The sequence below is a fragment of the Moschus berezovskii genome, chromosome 6, assembly GCF_049115385.1.
Source record: "Moschus berezovskii isolate FMDL1 chromosome 6, NW_MosBer_1.0, whole genome shotgun sequence".
Lineage (NCBI taxonomy): Eukaryota > Metazoa > Chordata > Mammalia > Artiodactyla > Moschidae > Moschus > Moschus berezovskii.
The window spans coordinates 44,295,320-44,319,233 of NC_142465.1; the positions used below are offsets into that span (position 1 = coordinate 44,295,320).

At 35.2% G+C, this 23,914-nt stretch overlaps 1 protein-coding gene across 6 annotated transcripts in view; it reads right to left on the reverse strand.

Annotated features, from left to right (window-relative positions):
* The window catches only part of CNTN1 (contactin 1), a 427,927-nt gene that overhangs the window by 97,716 nt on the left and 306,297 nt on the right, over positions 1 to 23,914 (reverse strand). For 5 of the 6 annotated variants that reach the window (XM_055394045.2, XM_055394044.2, XM_088836972.1 and 2 more), the window contains one exon: positions 20,046 to 20,166. In XM_055394045.2, coding sequence (XP_055250020.2) covers positions 20,046 to 20,166 — 121 coding nt within the window. Of the gene's footprint in view, positions 1 to 1,560; positions 4,587 to 20,045; positions 20,167 to 23,914 lie in introns of those variants that run through there. The other variant, XM_088836973.1, reaches the window with a different exon arrangement.

Genomic DNA, 23,914 nt, shown 5'->3' on the forward strand with positions numbered 1-23,914 from the left:
AATGTAGTGTAGGCCTGGTCTACAGAAAGCCCTTAGTAAATTTTAGCTTTAATACTATCATTATTACACCTGAAAGAGCTTTCTGCACATCTGAGCTGTTGGACAGGATTAATACTTGTATAATAATTAACAAGGATCTGTTTATCAGATTGTTCCCGTAAACAACAGTTCTTTCCACTCCAAATTAAGGTGTTTCTGGTAAATTTTTTGGAGATAAGGAAAACTGGTCATGTGAAGGCCCTCTAGTGTGTACAAAAGAACCAGGATGCAGCAAAACTAGACTGGTGCTGTGTAGAGAAACACCGCCAGCCTTGCACTGTCTCCCAGGAGAAAGGTTTTCTAAGCAGTGTAGCTCATGTTACTCGCTCTGTTTTTCTGTTCAAAATGGAGAGAAAATAGCTGTGGCAGAAAATAAAATAATGCAGCCACTAGTTCCTCAGCACAAAGGCAGGCATTTAGAAACTGACCATCCTTCTGGACATAGCCAGAGTGGTTATGAACCACCTTCTGTGGTTCAGTGAAATCTCATTGGCCACATCCATATTCACTTTTCTGAAATTTGTGTAGGTTCTCAATGTATTTACTATTAAATCACTGACTACAGGCAAAAAAAATAATATATTTTAGTAAGTCCTTATTATATCTGAGTCTTTTATCAGTTCTTACAAATAACCCTAAAATGTAAGCACATTATTTTCACTCCTTAATAGATGAGTAAATCCAGACATGAATAGATTAAATAAAATAACCACAGTCATTCAGCTAGCAAATGCTAAAGCTAAGATTTGAACACAACTGATTAGCCATGAGGCTTTTCATTGACTATAGTGAAAACAATCATTTAAAAACAATATTACCAGATTCAAATTGAAAAATGGCCTTTACAGCTTTCCTTAGAGACCTTTTCTGTTGTGGAAAATATTAATTACTTGGGCATTAGTGTTTATTTTTGGAAAATGATAAAAACTGTGATATATTGATTACAGCTTTTTATATCTTTCTTGCGATCTGTTACCTCAGATAAATGAAGATAAATACATCACATAAATACATCATATAAATTCCTACTGTATTACATCCTAAGGTTTTGTTTTTATTATTGTAAAAATATTTGTTAATCTTTCCTGAAATTTACTAATTTTTTATTAAAAAAAAAACCTATGTATGAGCAAAATACAGATGTGATTTCCACTCGATCTCTTTCATATACAAAACAATTGGAAGGAAAAAATGAACAGAAATATAATTATTTCTCAATTCCATCATTTCTTCTTTAGGAATGTAGTAATACTCTGTGAAATCGTTTTTAGACATTTGAGGAAAAATAGAGGAAAAATTTTTTTCAAAATGATTATTCACACATTATAAGCTGACTATATTTTCTCCATCAATAAATTTTTATTTATTTTTAATTGAAGGATAATTGCTTTACAGACTTTTGTTGTTTTCTGTCAAACCTCAACATGAATCAACCATAGCTATACATAATTCCACTCCCTTTTGAACCTTCGTCCCATCACCCTCCCCATCCCACCCCTCTAGGTTGATACAGAGCCCCTGTTTGAGTTTCCTGAGCCATACAGCAAATTCCTGTTGGCTATCTATGTTACATATGGTAGTGTAAGTTTCCATGTTACTCTTTCCATATAATCACCTTTTCCTCCCCTCTCCTCATGTCCATAAGTCCATTTTCTATATCTGTTTTTCTCTTGCTGCCCTGTAAATAAATTCTTCAGTACAATTTTTCTAGATTTCGTGTTAGAATATAGTATTTATCTTTCTCTTTCTGATTTACTTCACTCTGTATAATAGGTTCTAGGTTCATCCACCTCATTAGAACTGACTCAAAGGTATTCCTTTTTATGCCCGAGTAATATTCCATTGTGTATGTGTACCATAACTTCTTTATCCATTCATCTGTTAGTGGACATCTAGGTTGCTTCCATGTTCTAGCTATTGTAAATTGAAAAAGACACATGTATCCCATTATTCATTCCATCAATAATTGAGACTCATTTTCCCTTAAGTCAAGTGGCATGTAAGATTTGAAACTGGGATCCTCCAAGATTAATCAGGATGCATAGTAGTCAAGCGTCATGAGTCAGTGACAATACTTAGCCAATAACCTTAACGCACTTTCTTCTTCTTAAACACTGACTGACTTTCTAAACAACTGTGGTTGGAATTGGATCCAACACAGTGTTGGTCCTTCTGGGATTCCACTCCACATGCTGCTGCTAAGTCGCTTCGGTCATGTCCGACTCTGTGCGACCCCATAGACGGCAGCCCACCAGGCTCCTCCGTCCCTGGGATTCTCCAGGTAAGAGCACTGGAGTGGGTTGGCATTTCCTTCTCCAATGCATGAAAGTGAAGAGTGAAAGTGAAGTAGTTCAGTCGTGTTGGACTCTTCGCGATCCCATGGACTGTAACCTACCAGGCTCCTCTGTCCATGGGATTTTCCAGGCAAGAGTACTGGAGTGGGTTGCCATTGCCTATATAAGCCTTGACACTAAACAGGAAACACAACCCAATGTCATCCTATTTCCACTTGTAATTACTCAATAAGCAATTAAGAACAAACCATCACATATAATATCCTATCCAGTGGTTCACTGTTTATTTTTACTAAAATAGTAAATCTTAATGAAAGGTTTGATTGTTAAATGTCAATGAAAAGCATAATGAAAAGTTCAGTGTAAATCATTGTCCCTTTTAAAATAAAATAATCTGAAAGTAACAATGCTGAAAGAACATCAGTTATATTAAGGAAGGTGGTCTCTTCTTTACAAAAATACATCAACTCAAGTCCCTTTTTTACTACAAGCCTGTTCTTGCTCTGAAAATTAGTTAAGACAACTGTTTTATCATAAGGTAATATAACACAAATTGATGTGTGGTGTTGTTGAAGCATAGGCTGTTAGTAAGATAAAGCTGAATATCAAATGGGAATATGGTAGTTTTTAACCTCTACCAATGGTATATTAACCTTCTACCTGATAAAAATGAACTTAGATCCCCATTAGAAATGAGAATGAGGTTAAAGGCAGGTAAATGAATCTATGTAATTCTAGTTGATATTGATACAGTTTATCTAAAGAAACTGGAGAAGGAAAGCATTCTTTTTTTCCTGGCACTTTTCATACTTGTCATGTGGTTTCCTTTCTAATTTTTATTGATCCTTTCCCAAACTATATTCATATCTGATGGTATATATTGCTGATATACTTTCACTTAGGGATCACTTAAGGTGCCCACATGCTGATTCATATACATCTCCATGGCAATAATTATGGATACATGACAATCTCAAATTATTTTTAAAAATCTTATTAAAATGACAATTGCCCTAGATCTCCAGTCTATATTCTAGGATGCTTCTTTCTGTGACAATAATTGAGACTAGAAAATGAGAAGGAAAAAATGATGCAAATAAGTAACATTTTGAGCCAGAGATATGCATTCCTTTAAGATGACTGATCAATTATTTTTTAATTACATAAATATTTGGGATCCACATATATTTCTCTCAAAACTTCCCAAGAGTTCTTCCAACCACAGATGGGAATGGTACAGTTACTAAAGGAGATGTTCACATAATATCCCATGCCTAAGAGTAAGCCTGTTTAAGAAGAGCAAAAGTATTTCTTGTGAAGAAATAAGAATGTGAAGCATGTTTGTTTGACCAAAGAGGGGAAAGGAAAATATTTTCAAATAATGACATTTAAGCATTCCAATATTACTGCCTCATTTCTACCCATGTCCTTCCAAAAAGTCTTGACCTTCCTTTCAAAATAAAGATCCCAGAAGGCTGATGCTAGGAGTTAACAATTAAATATGTATACATGCTGTTAATCACTTTGTTATCTTCACTTAAATCTAGCTACTGAGATGACAGTTTTCTCCACATGCTGTCCAATTTCACTTCCCAATTCCAGGAATTGTTCCAAAAACCCTACAGGGCCATGAGCAGGCTTCAGTTTCTTCTTGCTGCTTACGTCTTTTCTTGCCAAATTATATATATGGAACCAGGGTACAGAAGGCCACTGGAATAATGCCCCTTAGCTTACATCCTAATTAAGATGACTCATTAGTGAATTTGACAACAGGATTGTTCATTACCTGCTTGGGTAAATCAAACAGTCCATTCAGTGGCAATACTCTTGTATTATAATTCACCAATTCTTCATATTTTTTTCATATAATAAGCTAATTTCTAAGATATGTAATTTCAAAGAAAGGACATGAAAACACAAAACTTTTACTTGGCTATCATATGATGTACTGGGTTAGTTCAGCAGACAGTTTTCAGATATTAGTAAAGCTATATAATTATTTTCAAGTATCTTTCTGTTCAAAGTATGTTTAGGTGTTCAAAAGAAAAAATCCTCTAGGAATTGGATTTTGGCAGGGGGAACTTCAGATGCTACAATATTGAATTAATTAGTAAAATCTAGTATAATGTGTTAAAAAAAAAAAAGTTTTCACACAAATAGTGAGTGTCAGCGATCACCAGGTTGGAGGCAGGCTCGCACAGACGGGGAGAAAAGGATCCACCATGTTTTTCTCTCCATCTTTTCTGTTTTTACCTGCAAGAGGAAAGATCAAGGCTGAAGGGCAAGTGTCGATGCCCATTTAGGAGCAGGAAGCCATGTACTTTGAAAATTTGTCATATATCCTTAATTGGTAAGTTGAAATACGAACAAAGAACAACTTCTAGACATTGTGGATGAGAGTCCAAAAAGGAGAAGCCTGAAGAGACAAGCTTTGGCCCATTCAACCTGTTTCCCTCAGAAATAGTGACTGACTTTCTAAAGAATAAGAGTTGTAACTGAATCCCCGCTTCCCCTCTATAAACAAATGAAACAAAACAAAAAACTCCTAAAGCCTTTGTAATTTCACTCCACATAGAACAAGTCTACCTATGCAAAATATGTTTGTGCCTTCAAGACTTCTAATTAAGAAAAAAAGCCTGAGGGTAAATTTAAGCTGTGACTTAAAAAATTTAATCAGAGATTGCGACTGGAAGTTGTAGGAACCTGTGTCTTGAGAAATATATTTACTATTTATGTCTATATGGACATTATGGCAAAAGGGGAGGGAAGTAAAAGAAAATGTTTATAAAATGTCATCATGGGCAACACGTGAACTGGAGTTGCTATTATTCTCTTACATAAATATGGCCTCTGAGACCTACAAGACCACAGGTTATTCAGCAGGTGAAGTGCTTTTTTAATCTATGTTCACATAATACCAAAAGCCAGACCATTCCCTTTGCATCACGTGGATCTTTATAACTATACCATTATAGAAAATCATGACATTAACAAGATGGTCATCCTGCTATGTTTCCTTACTATAACTAGGGATAGTTTGATTATTATAATTATAACCACTAGTATCATCCTAGTTATAATTATTTAAATAGGAGTGATAGTGTATAGAAAAACTTGCTAGGAAAATTGCTGACTACTTGTTGCACATTTAGTCCTATGATAAATGGTAACAAAGGTTATATAATGCATTTGTCACTTCTATGTGTCTTTCAAATGTTAGCGATTTCCAAGTCTTTTGATGAGAGCTGAAGTTGATAATTTTTGAGATATTCTTTTTTCTCCCTTTCAAATGAAGTCTTGGTATTTTTGCAGAGAGAGAGGGGGTTGTGAACAGTCACACAGGAAGCCTCCCTAAACAGTTGCACATTAGACTGCTATTTCTTGAATTAGTAACAGTAGCTTTCAGCCTTTGAAGGAATATATCAAATAGTGGTCCGCCAAGTTGTTTAAACCGCAATCAGAAGCACCTGGTGTGTTCTATTCAAGAACAGTCCCTTGCCCCTGAAGAAATTCTCAGAGATGTGCAGGGGGCTCAAACACTGGCTGTGGAGGCCCTGAAGAATGTAGTGAGTAGGTGCTCAGGAGTATATTCCTCAGTGTGACAGAGTCCAGCCTACTCTGTGACACACCTACATTCTAGGGGGTCACACATTATTTGCTGCTAAGAATACTGAAAATTCATAATTCTGTACATTAATTTTTTGTAAAATTGAAGCAGATTCAAGTATATCCTTTTAATTTTGCTAGCTTTTGCTTACCTTCACCCCAATGTACTTTCAGATAAAGGGGTTGGTGTTCCAGCAGTGTCCTGGGAAATGGACCAAGTTCCTCAAGTTCCTCACCTCATCCTATGTCCACAGAATGACTATTACTAGCATTGGACAATTAGAAATCAAAATGACATTTTACTTTTTTGGAAAAAAAAATATTTTGGATTTATTCCAGAATCTGCATTCACTCATGAGTGTATCGGTCAGTTAAACATTATAATGGAAAAGTGTTTGGCAGAGAGAGCGTCTCATTGTACTGATCTAATGAGATATCCTAAGCCAGATTTAAACACATGTATGGCATCACCGACTCGATGGACATGAGTTTGAGTGAACTCCGGGAGTTGGTGATGGACAGGGAGGCCTGGCGTGCTGTGATTCATGGGGTTGCAAAGAGTTGGACACGACTGAGCAGCTGGATTGAACTGAACTGAACTGAACTGATGGGGGTTCTAGCACACAAGGACTGGATCATGTAGTCACCTTTAAGGAGGAAATAGGGAAGGTGTAAACCATGAAATAGCTGGCTTTGTAGAATACCAGAGGAGATTCACAGTAGGTTGGATTACCCTTTCAACATCTCTGCCCTTCTCTTTGAGTCTATCTCACTTAACCCCCGTGATGATGGTAGTCAGATGAGCTACGTGATAGGAATTCAGAAGGAAAAAAATCCCCTCTCTGCAGCTTCTTAAACTGACCACAGGTTTAGAGGGTAAAGGTTTTCTATGATTTCCTTCATTTTCTTTTCCTTAGGTGTAAAAAATTCTGTGATCCAGTCAAACTCCCAGGTTAGTAAGGCTGGCTGGTGGGAAGATGGGGTGACAGGAAGCCAGTCCGCAAAAGGTACCATGAGGAAATAATTGCACATTTCTGAGACTTGAAATGGCAGATTTCACAAAAATCATACCAAAAAAATAGTATTGCTTAAAAGGAATTATATGTTATTGAGTCTTCTGTTGATTATTTTTTCAATAATGAAGCTCAGCCATTTTCTATTCTTTTTTAAATAAAATGAACCAAGAAGAGAAGACATTAAGAAATTCTAATTTCAAGTAACTTAAAAATTTACTCTGTAAATTAACTTCTAATTATCAATGCCTGTTTGGGTGGACAATTTAACTAATTTGATAAAATAAACCATGTATCAACAGTAAAAAAGGATGCACAATAAAAATTATCTGATCTGATTTTATATCTGGGGAAGTTAAATATTAAAGAGAAGTGAGAAAGATAAGTCCTTGCACTTCTAACACACAGCAGTTTTGTTAGGATGACTTGAAAAAATTTATATGACAGTTCTGTAGACACATACATTTTAATCTGAAACATTTAAACATTTTGAGTGAACTATTTTTAAGGCCAAAAAGCACATTGTAAAAATCAAGTTTAAAACTATCTATTATGATTTATTTACTCTTTTTGCTATTGTAATTATAATTTATAATGTTGATAGAGGAAAAAAATATTATAGCTTTCTTTTGTCATCAGACCTATCATAAATACATTATAGGCAAAAATAAAATTGCAACATTTGCATCAGTAACTTTTTATAAAATGAACATTTCTTATCAAAAAAAGCCCTACATTTTAACTTTTCACATTGATTACTTTATCTCTGAATATATTTGAATTAGTGGTTAATTACATTACCTTTCAGCAATGAACTGGGCATTATATGTGAAGCTTGACTGCCTATATTCAAATCTTATCTTTTTGCTTAGTAGTTGAATGACCTTACGCAAGTAACAGCCTTTCTGGGACTCAATTTCCTCATGTCTAAAATAGGGATAATAACAGTATCCATCTCTTAAAATAGTGGCTGGTAAAAGTAAATCTTTAGTAAATACTATATATCCTTGCACAATATAATAAATGTATACTTGTAATATGTATTTTATTATTATATATAGTGTATGATTTGTCATATATTATACATTAAATTATATAAAAACAGATATTTTTATTTTATATTAAAATATATGTTTTACACAGCATAAAGATTGGAGCTATAAACATATTTTGCCAACATAAATTAAAATTAATTTTTAAAATATGAACCAATTGCCATTTATTCATGCTCATAAAGACTTGTGTATGTCACTGATTATCTGTACCCCTCTTGTGATTTGACATAATTGTCAGTTTAATTTGGCATTACTGTCTGATAAATATACATTAATGTATTAAGATCATTATGGACCAGTGAAATAAAATGTTTAACAACATGCCAGGCTATGAAGTTCTGTAAGGCTTTCCTGCTTTCTCTCCTGGAATCAGAGTGAGGAGAAGCAAGTTTGTTGATTGTTTTTTTAAGGGAGCCCTGGATATAAACCCATTGTAGCAAAGAATAAACTCCAGTTTGCCAATACCTGAACAGTTAGCTTATTAGACAAAGAGAACAATTAATTGAAGAAAAGAAGAAATCCCACAATGAAACTTCTCTCACTGTACTTCAATGAGGAAAAAAAAAAGTAATTAAATTTATATCAGTGCATCCTATATAGTGTCATCTACTAGTTTATAATCCTCATATTGTTATGTTTCAATTTTTGAATTTGTAAAATGAAGGGTTAAACTAAATCACTTCCAAGATCCATCTTAAAGTTTAAAATATCGTAACTCATTCTGAAAGAACTACATACTTTGTTGATATAATTGAACATTTCCTTGAATTTATGTCAATATACATTGAACTGACATTGAAAAATACAATTTCAAATTATTACTGTACTTTGTAACTTTAGCAGTAATTAGGAGAGCTGCTATTTTAACTAAAGCTTTAATAAATAGAACTACTAATAAGTTCTAGTTTTGAAACAATCAAGCTACTTCTAAATTCTGCATTATTATAAACAAATACGCATTTCAGCTTATTATTTCAGCTTTAGCATTTAACAGTTATGGAGAACTGTCCCTTAGTAGCTTGTGAATTAGTTGATTCTCAATGGAAATGAGAAAGCTTAATTTCTGGGCAATCTTCGCTATTAATAGATGTATTACTGTGGTGGAGAGCCAAGTGGGGTTAGGATGCCTCTGAATGGCGCCCGGCCAGTCGTTGTTCAAGCCAATGTGGGCAGGGAGGGTCATTTTCCTGTCTCAGTCTACAAGGACTGATGAGATGGAATCTTTAGTCTGTCTCTGTGGCAAATTTTCTTGGCCAAAGTAAGTGGGAAGCAAAGGCTATTATCCAAGAATCTGAGGTAAATGTGTGTTTTTCTGACCCAAATACTTGAAAAACTACCTCAACTATTCTCCTTGATTTGGCAATGATGATCTGGACATATCTTTCTGCATATATAAGTGAATCTCCTTTCTGGATGCTTTAATCAAGAGTGAGTGTGTTAGTGGGTGAAGGGTGGTAAGGTGCATGCATACTTTTATGTCTGTCTAACCCCTTGTACTGCAAGGAGATCCAACCAGTCCATTCTAAGGGAGATCAATCCTGCGTGTTTACTGGAAGGACTGATGCTAAAGCTGAAACTGCAATACTTTGGCCACCTCATGAGACGAGTTGACTCACTGGAAAAGACTCTGATGCTGGGAAAGGGTGGGGGCAGGAGGAGAAGGGGACAACTGAGAATGAGATGGCTGGATGGCATCACTGACTCTGTGGACATGAGTTTGAGTGAACTCCGGGAGTTGGTGATGGACAGGGAGTCCTGGCGTGCTGTGATTCATGGGGTCGCTAAGAGTCGGACACAACTGAGCGACTGAACTGAACTGAACTGAACTGAACTTTGTGTGTATACCACATGAAACTTTTTCATCTGTCCTTCCTAATTTTATAGTTATTAAATTGATTAATGTAAAAGTTCTTTTGAATTAATTAAGGCATGCCATGCTTAAATAATAATTTTGAATATAAATCCACATTTGGTTATTTAATAATTTGAATATAGGAATTCTTGAACACAGTGTGAATATTTACGCCAGATACTGCAGAAGTCTAAATTCTGATTAAACACCGAGAGTTCCACTAACTTTTAACATAATGGCAGTCTCATTGTCCTTCTGCTTTCACAAAAAGCTAAGGTGCCTGAGTTAACCATACAAATACAACACTAAATAACCCAAGAGGAGGTAATTCAACCTTTTAAAATAAATGTCTTTGGCTTTATTTTTCCCTTGATGTTTAAAATTCCAGCCACTATTTATTAGCATGTGCTGGACAATAATGGGAAAGTGAGGAGAGCAGAACTGCAATCAGTAACTTTCGTAGCAGCGATTCTACAACAGACTTGGTAGTCTTCTGGCTATTACACCAAATTAACTATTGAACATTTTAGAGTATTAAAGTATTAAAATTTTAAAGCCTTGGGTACAAAAGTTTTAGAAATTAACTATAGATTTTATTTATTCCTACTGTCTGAAAGACATCTATTATCAGAAAATTGAATTGAGGTTTCAAGATAATTGTCACAAAATACATGGGTAATTCAAAGCAAGTCTCTCTCAAAATCTAAATTTTGTAGTAAAAAGGGATGGGAACTGTCTAGATGACCTGTAGGACTAACTCTAGATTTGAAATTGTATATTCCAGCTTTAAGATAAACGCAGATATTTCATGTAGCTACTCTGAAGAAGTTAGAAGGGAAAAAAATGTAATTTTAGTGCATGATTTTCCAACAACAGGGCCATTAGAGCCCTTTTATCTCAGACAAAGAAAATGTTTATTTCATATTTTTTTAAGAAAGAGTGCTAATGAATCTGGAACAACATCTCCAAGTAAATGGTTCAAAATTAAGTTTGTCTGGATAGCAAAGAGAGTATGCTTTGGATACGAACTCTGCTAACAGAACATCTGGAAATAATAAATACCCAAGGGCATTTTCTATAGAAAAGACTTAGCCAACTATTATGATTGTTTAAAATACAGCAGTATTATTCAGACTAAAAATTATATTGACAGCTTCCAGTAGGTTATTTATTTGACCATATTAGCTTAACTTAACCAACACAGAATTTAAAAGTGAGTTAGTCATCAACCAAAATGACCTCCTTAAGAAAGAATCTGGTAACCGTGTCATTAGGCCAAGTAATAAAAACTTCAGGGGATTACATCAAATACAGATGACATCTTACTTACATCCATTTCCATTCTTCAACTGTATTTTGGCATTAGAAATAAAGCAAAAATATGCACACACATAATATACTTGTCTAAATAAAAATCTACATAAAACTATGCATGTAAGCTTCTAATATAACAATACAAACTTGATTTGGGGATGCAATGGTCTGCATAGTTTTGTATTATCCACTTTAACTTCAGTTATTCTTTTTCCAAAACATTTCCAAATTTCATATAGCATAGGTTAGTATTGAGAATCAGACTAAAAGTTTCAGAGAATCAAAGTCTTTTTATCTTTTGTTTGTTTTTTAATCTCAGCCTTGTATTAAGAAATGTTGTTTAATATGGTATTTAAGATATAAAAGTGGGGGGGCAGATATGAAAAGAATAATCATGACTGCATTTTCTATTTTTGCAATTTTGGTGACAAACATTATGTTTAGCCAGGTGTCAGGAGGGTGCTAACCATTGGTAGCACTACCAAGGATATTTATAATACAGTAGAAATGCTACAGAAAGTAGTAGAACACAGATGTCAAAGCCTAATTTCTTGCTTTTATGGCCTAATTTTATGGTCCATTTTTGAATATTGTCCAAAAGTGGACTCATAAAAGAGAATTTAAATTTGGCAAGCTACATAAATCTTCCCAAAAGTGCTGTCAAATTAATCCTGAGAAACCTTTCCTTATAAATGACACTTTATTCTTTTAACTGAAAAGCATAAAGTCCTCTAGAAACATATTTTGCTAAAAACAACAGGGCTGTTGATATGCACCAAAACTTACTTGATGAAGCAAACTGAATTACATTCTTATGGGACCTATTAAGTACAACCTTTATTATAAAACAACAACAAAATGGAAATTTAAATCAATCATCTTGATTTGGTTTCTTATATAAGAAGCCTTAAAATATTTGAAGTCTAATAGTTGTTTCTTTTTTTTGTTTGTTTAACTAAAAATAATTTTAGACTATAAAGGTCTTTTAGCTATTAAACAATTTGTAGTTTTTTGAGTTCTAAATCCCCTTGGCTATATCATACATGCCTGTGTTTTAAAGTTTTATTCTGAAATTCCCTCTTTCATTAATACAATATCATTTTAAATTGAGGTCAGTGTGTGCTCTAATAGAAAAAGAATTCACTAAAATTATCTACAAATTACTTTGTCATAATACCAAGAATGGTATTACAATCTCTTATAAAAGTTATCTTCATTTTTATATTAGTTTTAGCAAGCCACTCCAGTACTCTTGCCTAGAAAATCGCATGGACAGAGGAGCCTCGTAGGCTGCAGTCCATGGGGTTGCTACTAGTCGGACACGACTGAGTGACTTCACTTTCACTTTTTACTTTCACACATTGGAGAAGGAAATGGCAACCCACTCCAGCGTTCTTGCCTGGAGAATCCCAGGGACCGCGGAGCCTGGTTGGCTGCCGTCTATGGGGTCGCACAGAGTCGGACACGACTGAAGCGACCTAGCAGCAGCAGAAGCAGCAGCAGCTGGGGAATATTTCATCTTATTTTGTATCTATTTTTTTACTTACTGTTGATACATAGGTTGAGTGGTTCTTGATTAACTTTAGAGTTTTTGAAACTGATTATCTTCCTTGGTGTGATTTAGTGCTTAAAGTGCAGTTGTGCTAAAACTATATAAGGGTGAGGGAAAACCACCTGGAGTTAACTCTTTTCTCACCACCTGAATTGCCTTCTATCATTCCCATAACATTCCTGTCCTTACATCAGATCTCCCTTCCTTGACATATGGCCCAAAATTCATAACTGTTTTTTCAATTATTTGTTGAAACTTCTATTTGGTTTGCACAGGATAAACTGGAGGATCTTACTATCTTTCTGAAACACATTTCTAATGTTCTTTATCCATTCTATAAACAAAACAATATGACTTTCAAACCATTTTCCATGAATTCTCTAGAACAATAATTTCTGAAAACCATTTAAAGACCACTTCATCACAAGCATTGTGTGGCTTTATTAAAAAAAAAGAGACTTGCCAACTTAGGACAGTTTAAACATTTGGCTACTCTGGAATGGTATAATTTGATGCCCTCCATAATGACATTCTTTAAAAATATATCCAATACTTATTTGAAAAGAATACAGTAATGCATAGAAGAAAAGAGTGAAGGAGGGTTCTGGATAAAGAAGCAGGCAACACATTCTCCTCTACTGCCTTTGGTAATTCAACCCTGGTCCCAAAGCTGCAGCCCCACTCGGTCCTTCCCAGTCTTGGATCAACTTCCTCAGAGGGCAGTTTAGTAGCTGCCACTGTTCAAACATTACTTCTGGGTATGCCGTGATCTACGTTTCCTAGTAATATAATGCTATTTTTGAAAAAAGAGCCAACATGTACATATTTTCTTTATATTTTCAGTGTATTTTACGTTTATTGATTTTTTTTGTTAAAAATGTTTGGAGATAATTACAGATTCACAGGCAATTAATGAAGGAAGGTCCTGAATATCCTTCATTCTCACCATAGCAGTTTGCTTAACTAAATAAACTAACACAACCAGAAAATTGACATTGATATTATCCATCAAACTTATAGTACAGATCTCACTAGTTTGTGTGTCTGTGTGCTTGTTTATTTCTAAGAAACTTTTAGTTTTATCACATGTGTAGACTTCAGTGACCATGACCACAGTTAAGATACAGAACAATCTCATTATAAGGATTCCCTGCACTACATTTTTATGGCTACAGCTACTCCCCTTCTTCTAATCTCTTTAAGTCATAACAACTGATAATCTAGTCTCCATCTCTATAATTTTCATTTCAAAAATGCTAAATAAATGGAATCATAGAGTATGCAAATTGGCTGCTTTCCATGCAGCATTCACTTGAGATAAATCCAAATGGCACACATTAATAGATTATTATTCTTATTTCTAAATAGTATTCCACAGTACTAGTATACCACAGTTTGTTTAACCACTCTTGTGTTTAAGAGTATTTGTTTCCAGTGTTGGACTATCATGAAGAAAACTGCTTTGAACATTGTCCCTAATCATTTCTTAATTTGTCTGTTCAGTTCAGTTCAGTTCAGTTGCTCAGTCGTGTCCGACTCTCCGCGACCCCATGAACTACAGCACGCCAGGCCTCCCTGTCCATCACCGACTCCCGGAGTACACTCAAACTCATGTCCACAGAGTCGGTGATGCCATCCAGCCATCTCATTCTCTGTCGTCCCCTTCTCCTCCCGCCCCCAACCTTTCCCAGCATCAGAGTCTTTTCCAGTGAGTCAACTCGTCGAATGAGGTGGCCAAAGTATTGCAGTTTCAGCCCCAGCATCAGTCCCTCCGATGAACATCCAGGATTGATATCCTTTAGAATGGACTGGTTGGATCTCCTTGCAGTATAAGGGACTCTCAAGAGTCTTCTCCAACACCACAGTTCAAAAACATCGATTCTTCGGCGATCAGCTTTCTTCCCAGTCCAACTCTCACATCCATACATGACCACGGGAAAAACCATAGCCTTGACTAGACGGACCTTGGTTGGCAAAGTAATGTCTCTGCTTTTTAATATACTATCAAGGTTGGTCATAACTTTCCTTCCAAGGAGTAAGTGTCTTTTAATTTCATGGCTGCAATCAGCATCTGCAGTGATTTTGGAGCCCAAAAAAATAAAGTCTGACACTGTTTCCACTGTTCTTCCATCTATTTCCCATGAAGTGATGGGACCAGATGCCATGATCTTTGCTTTCTGAATGTTGAGCTTCAAGCCAATTTGTCTGTAATTGTTATTTAACCCATCCAATGATTTATTTTAAATTTCCAATGATTGTTTATTGTTTGTAGTTCTTTTTTTTCCCCCAAACTGCTTCATTTCATAGTATCTTATTTCCAACTCATTTTTATAATTTCCTCTTATTTGTCTAAAGATTTAGTCATGATTATTTTTATTCTTATTCTGATGATTAGAGTACCTGATGGACTCTAGACTTTATTGTTTTGTTTTTAATCCTCCCTGATTATAGAAATACTAAGAGAAATATTTCCAAACTGGAAGGATAGAACTAGTATAAAATGCAGTTTTGGACATCAAAAGTGAAAATTACATGGCCAGTACTACCTCATAACTTGAAATTGTTTGTATAACTGGAGAAATATTCAACGTGTGTCACTTTTATTGTCTCTTTTCCTTGAGTATCTGTGGACCTAACTAGTGGGTAAAGCAATTGACTTTCTACAGGTTTTTATGTGTAAACACTTATGACTGCTACAAAATGACAATGGCTTATATTTGATTATTGGGCCATATTCTAGAAATTGTTTTCAGTTGACAACAATTGCTATTGTCTTCTTTATTTCTCAGTTCTACCAAACATTAAATGGATAAGTGGGGAAGTGAGTTATCTCTGGGTAAAAAACGTCCTACAAAAACAGATCTAATGTTACATTTTCTTTCAGCTATGTGTTTTTCTATATTGAATTTCAGTTTTATATTTAGAAACATTCATATTTAACTAATTCACTGCTTCCATTCTACACTCAATTTAAAAATGATGATGAAAGGCACAAGCTTAAAATACATTTTTCACTCTTATTCAAATTACTTTCATCAGGCTTTACCTGCACAACCACCCATCCAAGCTTGCAAATAAACGCACGCACACACACACACACGGAATATAAGGGGGATACAAAATTCTGTGTATTCATTTACTGCAAGAGAACATAGGCTAAAAGATCCACATTGTCCAAATTATCCCTGAATATTTCTACTTTTGTTTAAGCCTTCTGATAAGGTATAATAGTTTATGTACTAAGATGGATATATTGTCAAATTTTTTTCTCAGTGATCATAAGAAGAAATTACTTTCCCCTCTAATCTGTTCACTGTCCCTCTCACAGCACTGACATTCTCATAATTTTAGAAACTTCAATCAGATCACTGATATCTGACTGTGAACTAGCACTGTGTGTGTGCATTAGTCACTTGGTTGTGTCCAACTCTGAGACCCCATAGGCGGTGGCCCACCAGGCTCTTCTGTCCATGAAATTCCCCAGGCAAAATGCTTGAGTGGGTAGTCAGTTCCTTCTCCAAGGGATCTTCCTGACCAAGGGATCAAACCAGGGTTTCCTGCATTGCTGACAGATTCTTTACCATCTAAGCTGTTGGGCATTAATTTACCTGAGATTTAGCAAGCTTTTGTATATTGTCTAATATATAGCATGGTTAATATATTTATAGACAGATATATTCTTGAAAAGTTGAGAGAAAACTGATTGAAAGCAATTTATAAGCTAAATGTGCTATTAGACCTCACTACATAAAATTCATTAGTTTTTTACTAGCATGAGGTGAAAAATAATCCCTTATGTTTTATTTTTTTGAGACTCTTGGTCTAGATGGGGTAAAAAGAATAATAGATTAAATTCCTTGGTCTTTTAGCTAAAAATGGCCTTTGGGATCTTTGCTGGTTGTGGAAATTTAATGAAAGTGATAAATTCTCTTCCCAGGACAATCTAGATACTCATGGAATTTTCCATTTAATTTCAGGAGATCCATAGGCCACTTGAAGCCTATCCATAGATTCCAGGTTATGATTTCCTAGATTAATAAAAAAACATAATGAGGTGGGTAAACAATATTACTAAAGTCATACTATGTCATTACTCATCATTACTATAAGAAATAAGGAAAACCTTAATTTTATATTCCATGATATAAATATATATATTATATTTGAAGGTCTGCTGCTACTGCTAAGTCACTTCAGTTGTGTCCGACTCTGTGTGACCCCATAGACGGAAGCCCACCGGGCTCCCCCTTCCCTGGGATTCTCCAGGCAAGAACACTGGAGTGGGTTGCCATTTCCTTCTCCAATTTGAAGGTCTACTTTATATATATTTTTGACACAAAATGCAGAAATGCATCTTGCTATTTGAATTTCAGATTTTTAGTGATGTAAAATGAATATCTTATATTATTAGAAATAAAACTTGGAGAATGATTATAGCTTAGACGTTCATCAGTGCTAAGCAATACTTTTTATCTGTGCTGTGCTGTGCTGTGCTTAGTTGCTCAGTTGTGTCTGACTCTTTGCAACCCATGGACTGTAACCCACCAGGCTATAGTTTTTTCAACATTCTGTTACAGTGCAGGAACTCAGTTTCCATTGTTTTATTTTTCTTAGGACTAAAAGGCTTTAGAAGTAAAAACTTATATTTTCACATAATAACTGCTATACATTTTTATACTGGTTTTTACTTTTATAAAAAATACACACTATGATCATTATTAATTACTTAGTATGAGTGGTCAAGATTATTAATATTCTTTGACTATATCTGCAAAACTTATTCTTCCCTCTGCATACCAGGAGTTTACTGCAATGTTGATGACTCATCTATAAAGAATCCGCCTGTCAATTCAGGAGACAGGGGTTTGATCTCTGGGTTAGAAAGACGCCTGGGTCAGGAAGAATCCCCGGAGGAGAGCCTGGCAACCCACTCCAGTATTCTTGCCTGGAGAATCCCATGGACAGAGTGTAGTCTGCAGTGCAGTGGCAGGCTGAAGTCCATAGGGTCACAAAGAGTTGGACACAAGGGAAGTGTCTTAGCACACCTATTGCAATGCTAATAATAATCATTTAACATGCAAACAAAGTCAGTTAGATGCAAACATAGGCTATCCTTGGAAGTGGCTTAGCAGAAAGTGGTCTCACTACAAAAAACGGTGAATAATTCCTCTCACAGATAACTCTCAGACAGATGTCCAAGAAAACAAAATACTCTTAATGGAAATATTGAACCTAAATAAACTTTATTTAATTTAACATTTTGTAGCCTTGGAGTTTAATTAATTTTCAATAAGGGTTGTGTGTAATAAATACCTAGGTTTATTTGAATAAAGAAATTTCAGCTAGACTTCTAATACTTACCTGGAATAAATTTTTTCAATATTTTCTGAGTGAGAATGGGTGACTCCATACTACCTTTGCTCTAGAGGAAAATGCGGGATATGTATGAGATCGAGTGAGATTATATTTTTGATGTGGATTTAGTATGGGTAATAATACAAACCATGTGTACCGTCTCACTTACTAACAATTTATCTGATTATGCAAAAACTGATGAAAAGTACAATAAAAATGGTCAATAAATATTTTAGTACGTAAGGTGTGAAAAAATAAAAATTTTAACATGCCATTGAGACAGAGGGAAAAAGAGAACTATGAAGCTATAAAATATAATTCTTCAGCTCACTAAATATTATTAATAATAAAAATGCATATGTGAATTTCACAGCTTAGTAGAGGAGATAACTCATATGCACAAATTGCTATAAAACTCATTAGGGAAAATAGTTATTGTTATAGAGTTTAGAAAAGAGGGCTATATTTGGAACATCAAAAAAATGACATGAGTTTTGTACTTTTGAGCCAGTCTTTGAAGGATGGAGGGCTTCCCTTGTGGTTCAGCTGGTAAAGAATCTGCCTGCAATGTGGGAGACCTGGGTTCAATCCCTGGGTTGGGAAGATCCCCTGGAGAAGGGAAAGGCCACCCATTCCAGTATTCTGGCCTGGAGAATTTCATGGACTGTATAGTCCATGGGGTCGCAAAGACACCTTGAAGGATGGATAAGACTTGGGCAAAAAGCAATGAAAACAGGATGTGGAAGGAATGTTGTGAACCAAGGAACAGAGGTAAAAATCTTAGGATATTTCTGTGGACTAGTTGGTCAGCAGCAATGGTGAGAGATTAAAGCTAAACAGGCCGAGGTCACCACACAGTATGGAACTTCTCAGGTGCTTAGCTAAAAGGAATGGTTTTCATTCTTTAGACAGTGAGTGAAGAGCAGATGAATGATTTTAAATAAAGTGAGGCATGTTTCGAGCTGGCCTCACAGCTATACAGCAGAGATCAGTAGCAAAGTGGTGGGATTTTCAATAAGCATATATCCAAGCACATTCTCAATCATTTATAAAAACAAAAGCACAGGTCTGAAAATCAGCAACAAATAGAAACATGATACCTGTACAAATCATTTTTTATTCTAAGATGATAGTGGCAAATGTATTAACAATTGAGGTTATATATTATACAGAGTGAAGTAAATCAGAAGAAAAACACCAATTCAGTATACTAATGCATATATATGGAATTTAGAAAAATGGTAACGATGACCCTATATGCGAGACAGCAAAAGAGACACAGATGTAAAGAACAGTCTTTTGGACTCTGTGGGAGAAGGCAAGGGTGGGATGATCAGAGAGAATAGCATTGAAACATGTATATTATCATATGTGAAACATATCACCAGCCCAGGTTCAATGCATGAGACAGGGTGCTCAGGGCTGGTGCACTGGGATGACCCTGAGGGATGGGATGGGGAGGGAGGTGGGAGGAGGGTTCAGGATGGGGGACACATGTACACCCATGGCTGATTCATGTCAGTGTATGGCAAAAACCACTACAATATTGTAAAGTAATTAGCCTCCAATTAAAACAAATTAATTTAAAAAATTGAGGTTATAGAAAACATCATCAGTATATTTTTTTTCCATAAAAGATTAAAAAAGGAAACATGCTGCTCAAACACGAAAAGTATTAGCAGAAACTGAGAACTTCTGGTAAGTACTAGGTTTAAAAGCACAAACATTTAGTAGGAGGTATGTGGTATAAGTTTCTAGAAGACATGTAGTTAGTAAAACAAACAAAATCAGTTTTGTTTACTACTTGTCTGGCATAAATCAGTCTTAGGCATGGGTGAAGAGCTGTTCTCAAAAATCGAGACTCTAAATATATAAGAATTCGTACCAGAGTTACCAGAAAATTATACATATTTATGCAAGTCAGATAGCTTTGGTTTTATGATTCTAAAATGTTGAAACTCTTACCTCGCACAACAAGGTCAGCAGAGGCTGAAGAATTGTCTACAATTGTCTGAGCAGTGCACGTGTACCTCCCAGCGTGTTTCAGCTGGGCATTTCGGATGAGCAGCTCCCCATTGGAATCCAACTGTCGGCAAAAACAGCAGTCATTCAAATCAGTAACTTTTTCACCAATATGTGGTATTTAGGATATGAGAGGTACATTTTCCCCTAACAAAATGAAACCATTTTCATTAAAAGGCATCTGTTTTGGATGTGCTGACTGTGTTCTTATGTTACTTAAACTCTGGGCTTCAGTATCTGAAGCGAAAAATAGAGTGCATTACTTAAGGTCCATTTTAGCTCTAATGTCGTTAGCATCCCATTATTCTTATAATCAGAGGTCCTTTTGAGAAAACCCACAGGATGAAACTTGATATTGATGTTGAATATCAATAAGGATACATACATGCTCTTTGGCTATGAAGAATTATTAATTTCAAGATGTGTCACAGTTCATTTTACAATGATAATGAAAGTGTGTAGAAAATGTTAAAATGGGCAATTCTACTAACATGTTCCATTTGGGCCAAAATATAAGCTCCATGTGGGGAAGGCTTTTGGTCTCGTTCACTGCTCTACGCCCAGTGCTTAGAATAGTGTTTAACATATATTTTTTGAAAGAGGCTTAAAAAAATTTTGCTTGTGAATGACAAGGTACCATTTCAATGCAATTTCTAAAAGTAGCTAATATTTATCAAAAGTCTCCTCTGTACAGTTTTTCTCATTCCATTCTCTTCTGTGGACAGTTCTATGAGATGAGTCCTAATTTGTACATTTTATTAAAGATAAAAGTGAAACAAACTATAGTTACTTTGTTTGTTTGGTAGGAGAGCATAACAGTCCATGCTTATTATCTCCAAATATCCTCTTAAGAGAAAAATATAGAAAATTCAATTTTTAAACAGACATTTGGTTTTCCCATGAATCAAAAATATCGATTTACTATTGTGATCATAGATATCCAGATAGATAAAAGGATGAAAAATTAATGGTTAAGTCAATTTTTCATGAAGGCATTGTTTCTTTTATATGACATACTTGGTAATTTTAAATTTTGATTATTTAATGGCTGTATGTAAAATGAATGCTCTGCTTCACCATTGGTTCTGCCAGTGGGCCCTTTACATATTAAATTTCCTGCTGGTCTTAGAAAGTACTTGGGTTGCAATCCTTGCTTGATTAATAAGATTAATTAAGAATTTAGGTATAATCTGAACAGATTGATTCAGTTAATTGTAACAGAATACTACTATCTCCATATAAATATCTGGTCAGTGGCCACACACCTTATTCCTTCCTGTTAGCCAGTTTTAGTAAAAACACAGCTAGAGATAATACAATTTCATGTTAGTTGTAGATCTTCCTGCCCCTGGAGGTCTAAATTGGGTAAAAATCCAGATTTCAAGATTTCTGTGCATTCCTAAGGTAGGGGGTTTCTTTCCCTCTGTTCTCTTGTCCATCTATTTTTTGCCATACTAAGGAGCCTCGGCCCAGCCCTTTCTCTATTTTGCCTTGAAATCTACTAACACAAAGTGTCCCCTAGGAAAGCAGGTTTACAGGAGAGTTGAAATTCAGGGAATTGGTTGTATCCCACAAAGTAGAACAATTATCATCCAATACATATTTCTATTCTTAAAAGTCCTATAGGTCATACTTTTATTAAGGATTTCTCAGTGGCCTTTACTTCTCCCAGTTCCCTGCCATCTTGTTGGTGTTTGTTCCCAGTCCCATATCTTACCTCTCACTGCACTTTCTTGTTTCCTCTAGAAACAATTATGTTAAGCTGTTAATTCTTGTATGATTGCCTGCATCCTGACCATACCTAATTGTCAAAACCTGACTTTCTGTTTTTAGCTTTTGCCATTTATTTACCTCTTACTCCTCGATCCATTTCAAGCTGGTTCCTGCTTCTTAAACTTATTTTGCATAATTTCTGATAGCATTTGACCTTCCGTCCCCCAAAACTCAACTTTTCTTGTCATCTGTGACAGCACATTTTCCAGAAACTTTGAGAAAACTCTCAACCCTTTCTCTTCTTCAGTTTCAATTCCATCATATGAATTATTGAATTTATCCCTTTCTCTTCATCACCATTCTTCTGCCTTTGTCCAAGCTACTAATATCTGTCACTGAACTGCTATACCCTATTTGGTCATGACCTCCACCATGGTCCCATCAATTCTCTTCTCCACTTGGCACCGATGGTGACCTTTTAAAAATGCAAATATGATCAAATCATCCCTTTCTACAAAAACAAACAAAAACCTTTAAAAATATTCCCCTTCTTGGAATAAAAGCTGTAAATTGTGTGATGGTCAACCTGGATCCATTCTCTATATTCTGTCCAATATTCCAGCTCTCCAAGTGCCACCATTTCACTTACACTCTGCTTTCCAGAACATTCCCTTTTTAGGGCTTAATATATCTTGTTATCTCTTATTACTTCTTCTCCAAAGTGTTTCCTCTCCTGGATTTGGTCCCCTTATATCCTACCCTCTCCCCACCTTCACCAAAATAACATTTACCCTCCCCCACCAGAATCAGTTCAAGTCATTTCTCTAAGGGAGTCTTTCCACTTTCTGTTGTTATGTTTTGCCATAGCACAATTTACTTAATGTGAAATTATATATCTCATTTCAGTAAAATATTTATACAATTATATGATTAAAGTTGGTTTCCCTGAAGGAAAAACCTTTCCTATTTTATTCAGCTTTGTATCCCTGTGTTTCTCACGTACAGCTGTATGTCCTATATCTCTAGGACCAGCACAGCAGTGCCAGGAACATAAGACCAAAAGTACATCATCTCAATGAACAAGTCAACATGCTTATTAAGACTTCTGACATCAGATCTTGAGATAATATGTACTTACTTTTTAGCTACAAGCAGAGTTAGGATAGCAAATTCATACAGTCCATCACAATTGCAGCATTTTGTAAACACATGATGAGACTTATTTTGGTGTCAGGATGAAGTTCACATTCTTGCTACTTCCTTTCCCACTTCCTGCACCCCAGTAACTTACACTTTACTATGTGTTCCCTTTTCTGCAGACCTTTGTTTACATATCGTTTCCATTGCCTGGATTCTCTCATTTCCCACTTCTATCACTTGGTTAGCTTCAAGTTGTTAGCTGCTCCTTTCTCCTCTGGAATCCAAAGTCCCAGTTAGGGAGTTGTCCCTTGTATATTTTCATTGTAACTATTCCTTTCTGCTCTAATTGTTTAGCTTTTAATTTCTTCTATTAGATTGTAATTCTTTGAGAAAGAATTTAGGACATTTATTACTATATACAAATTACATATTGTGATATTTGACATACAAGAGGAATTCAGCAAATAAATATTGCATAAATGAATTAAAAGAATTATCTACAATGTTTTTAATAAATTCTTTTAGTAATTTCATGTGACTTTTCAGGTAAGATAATGATCATATTATAAGATAAATTAGCTGAATTAAGAACAACTGTTGCTGTCCATATATATGAGACCAACTGTCAATTAATATTATATTTCAAATTATTTGTAAACTAATTTCATGAGTAAATATAAACATTTTAGGAATGATATGTAAATTTATAGAGAAAAGAATGCAGTTGACATATAAGAAAATGGACACCTCTAAGTTTTACAACCACCTGTATCTGTGGTAGGGGCTTCCCTGGTGGCACACTGGCAAAGAATTTGCCTGTATTGCAGGAGACGTGGGTTCAATTCCTGAGTGTGGAAGATCCCCTGGAGAAGGAAATGGCAACCTATTCCATTATTCTTGCCTGGAAAATCTGGTGGACAGAGGAGGCTGGCAGGCTGTAGTACATGGGGTCTAAAGAG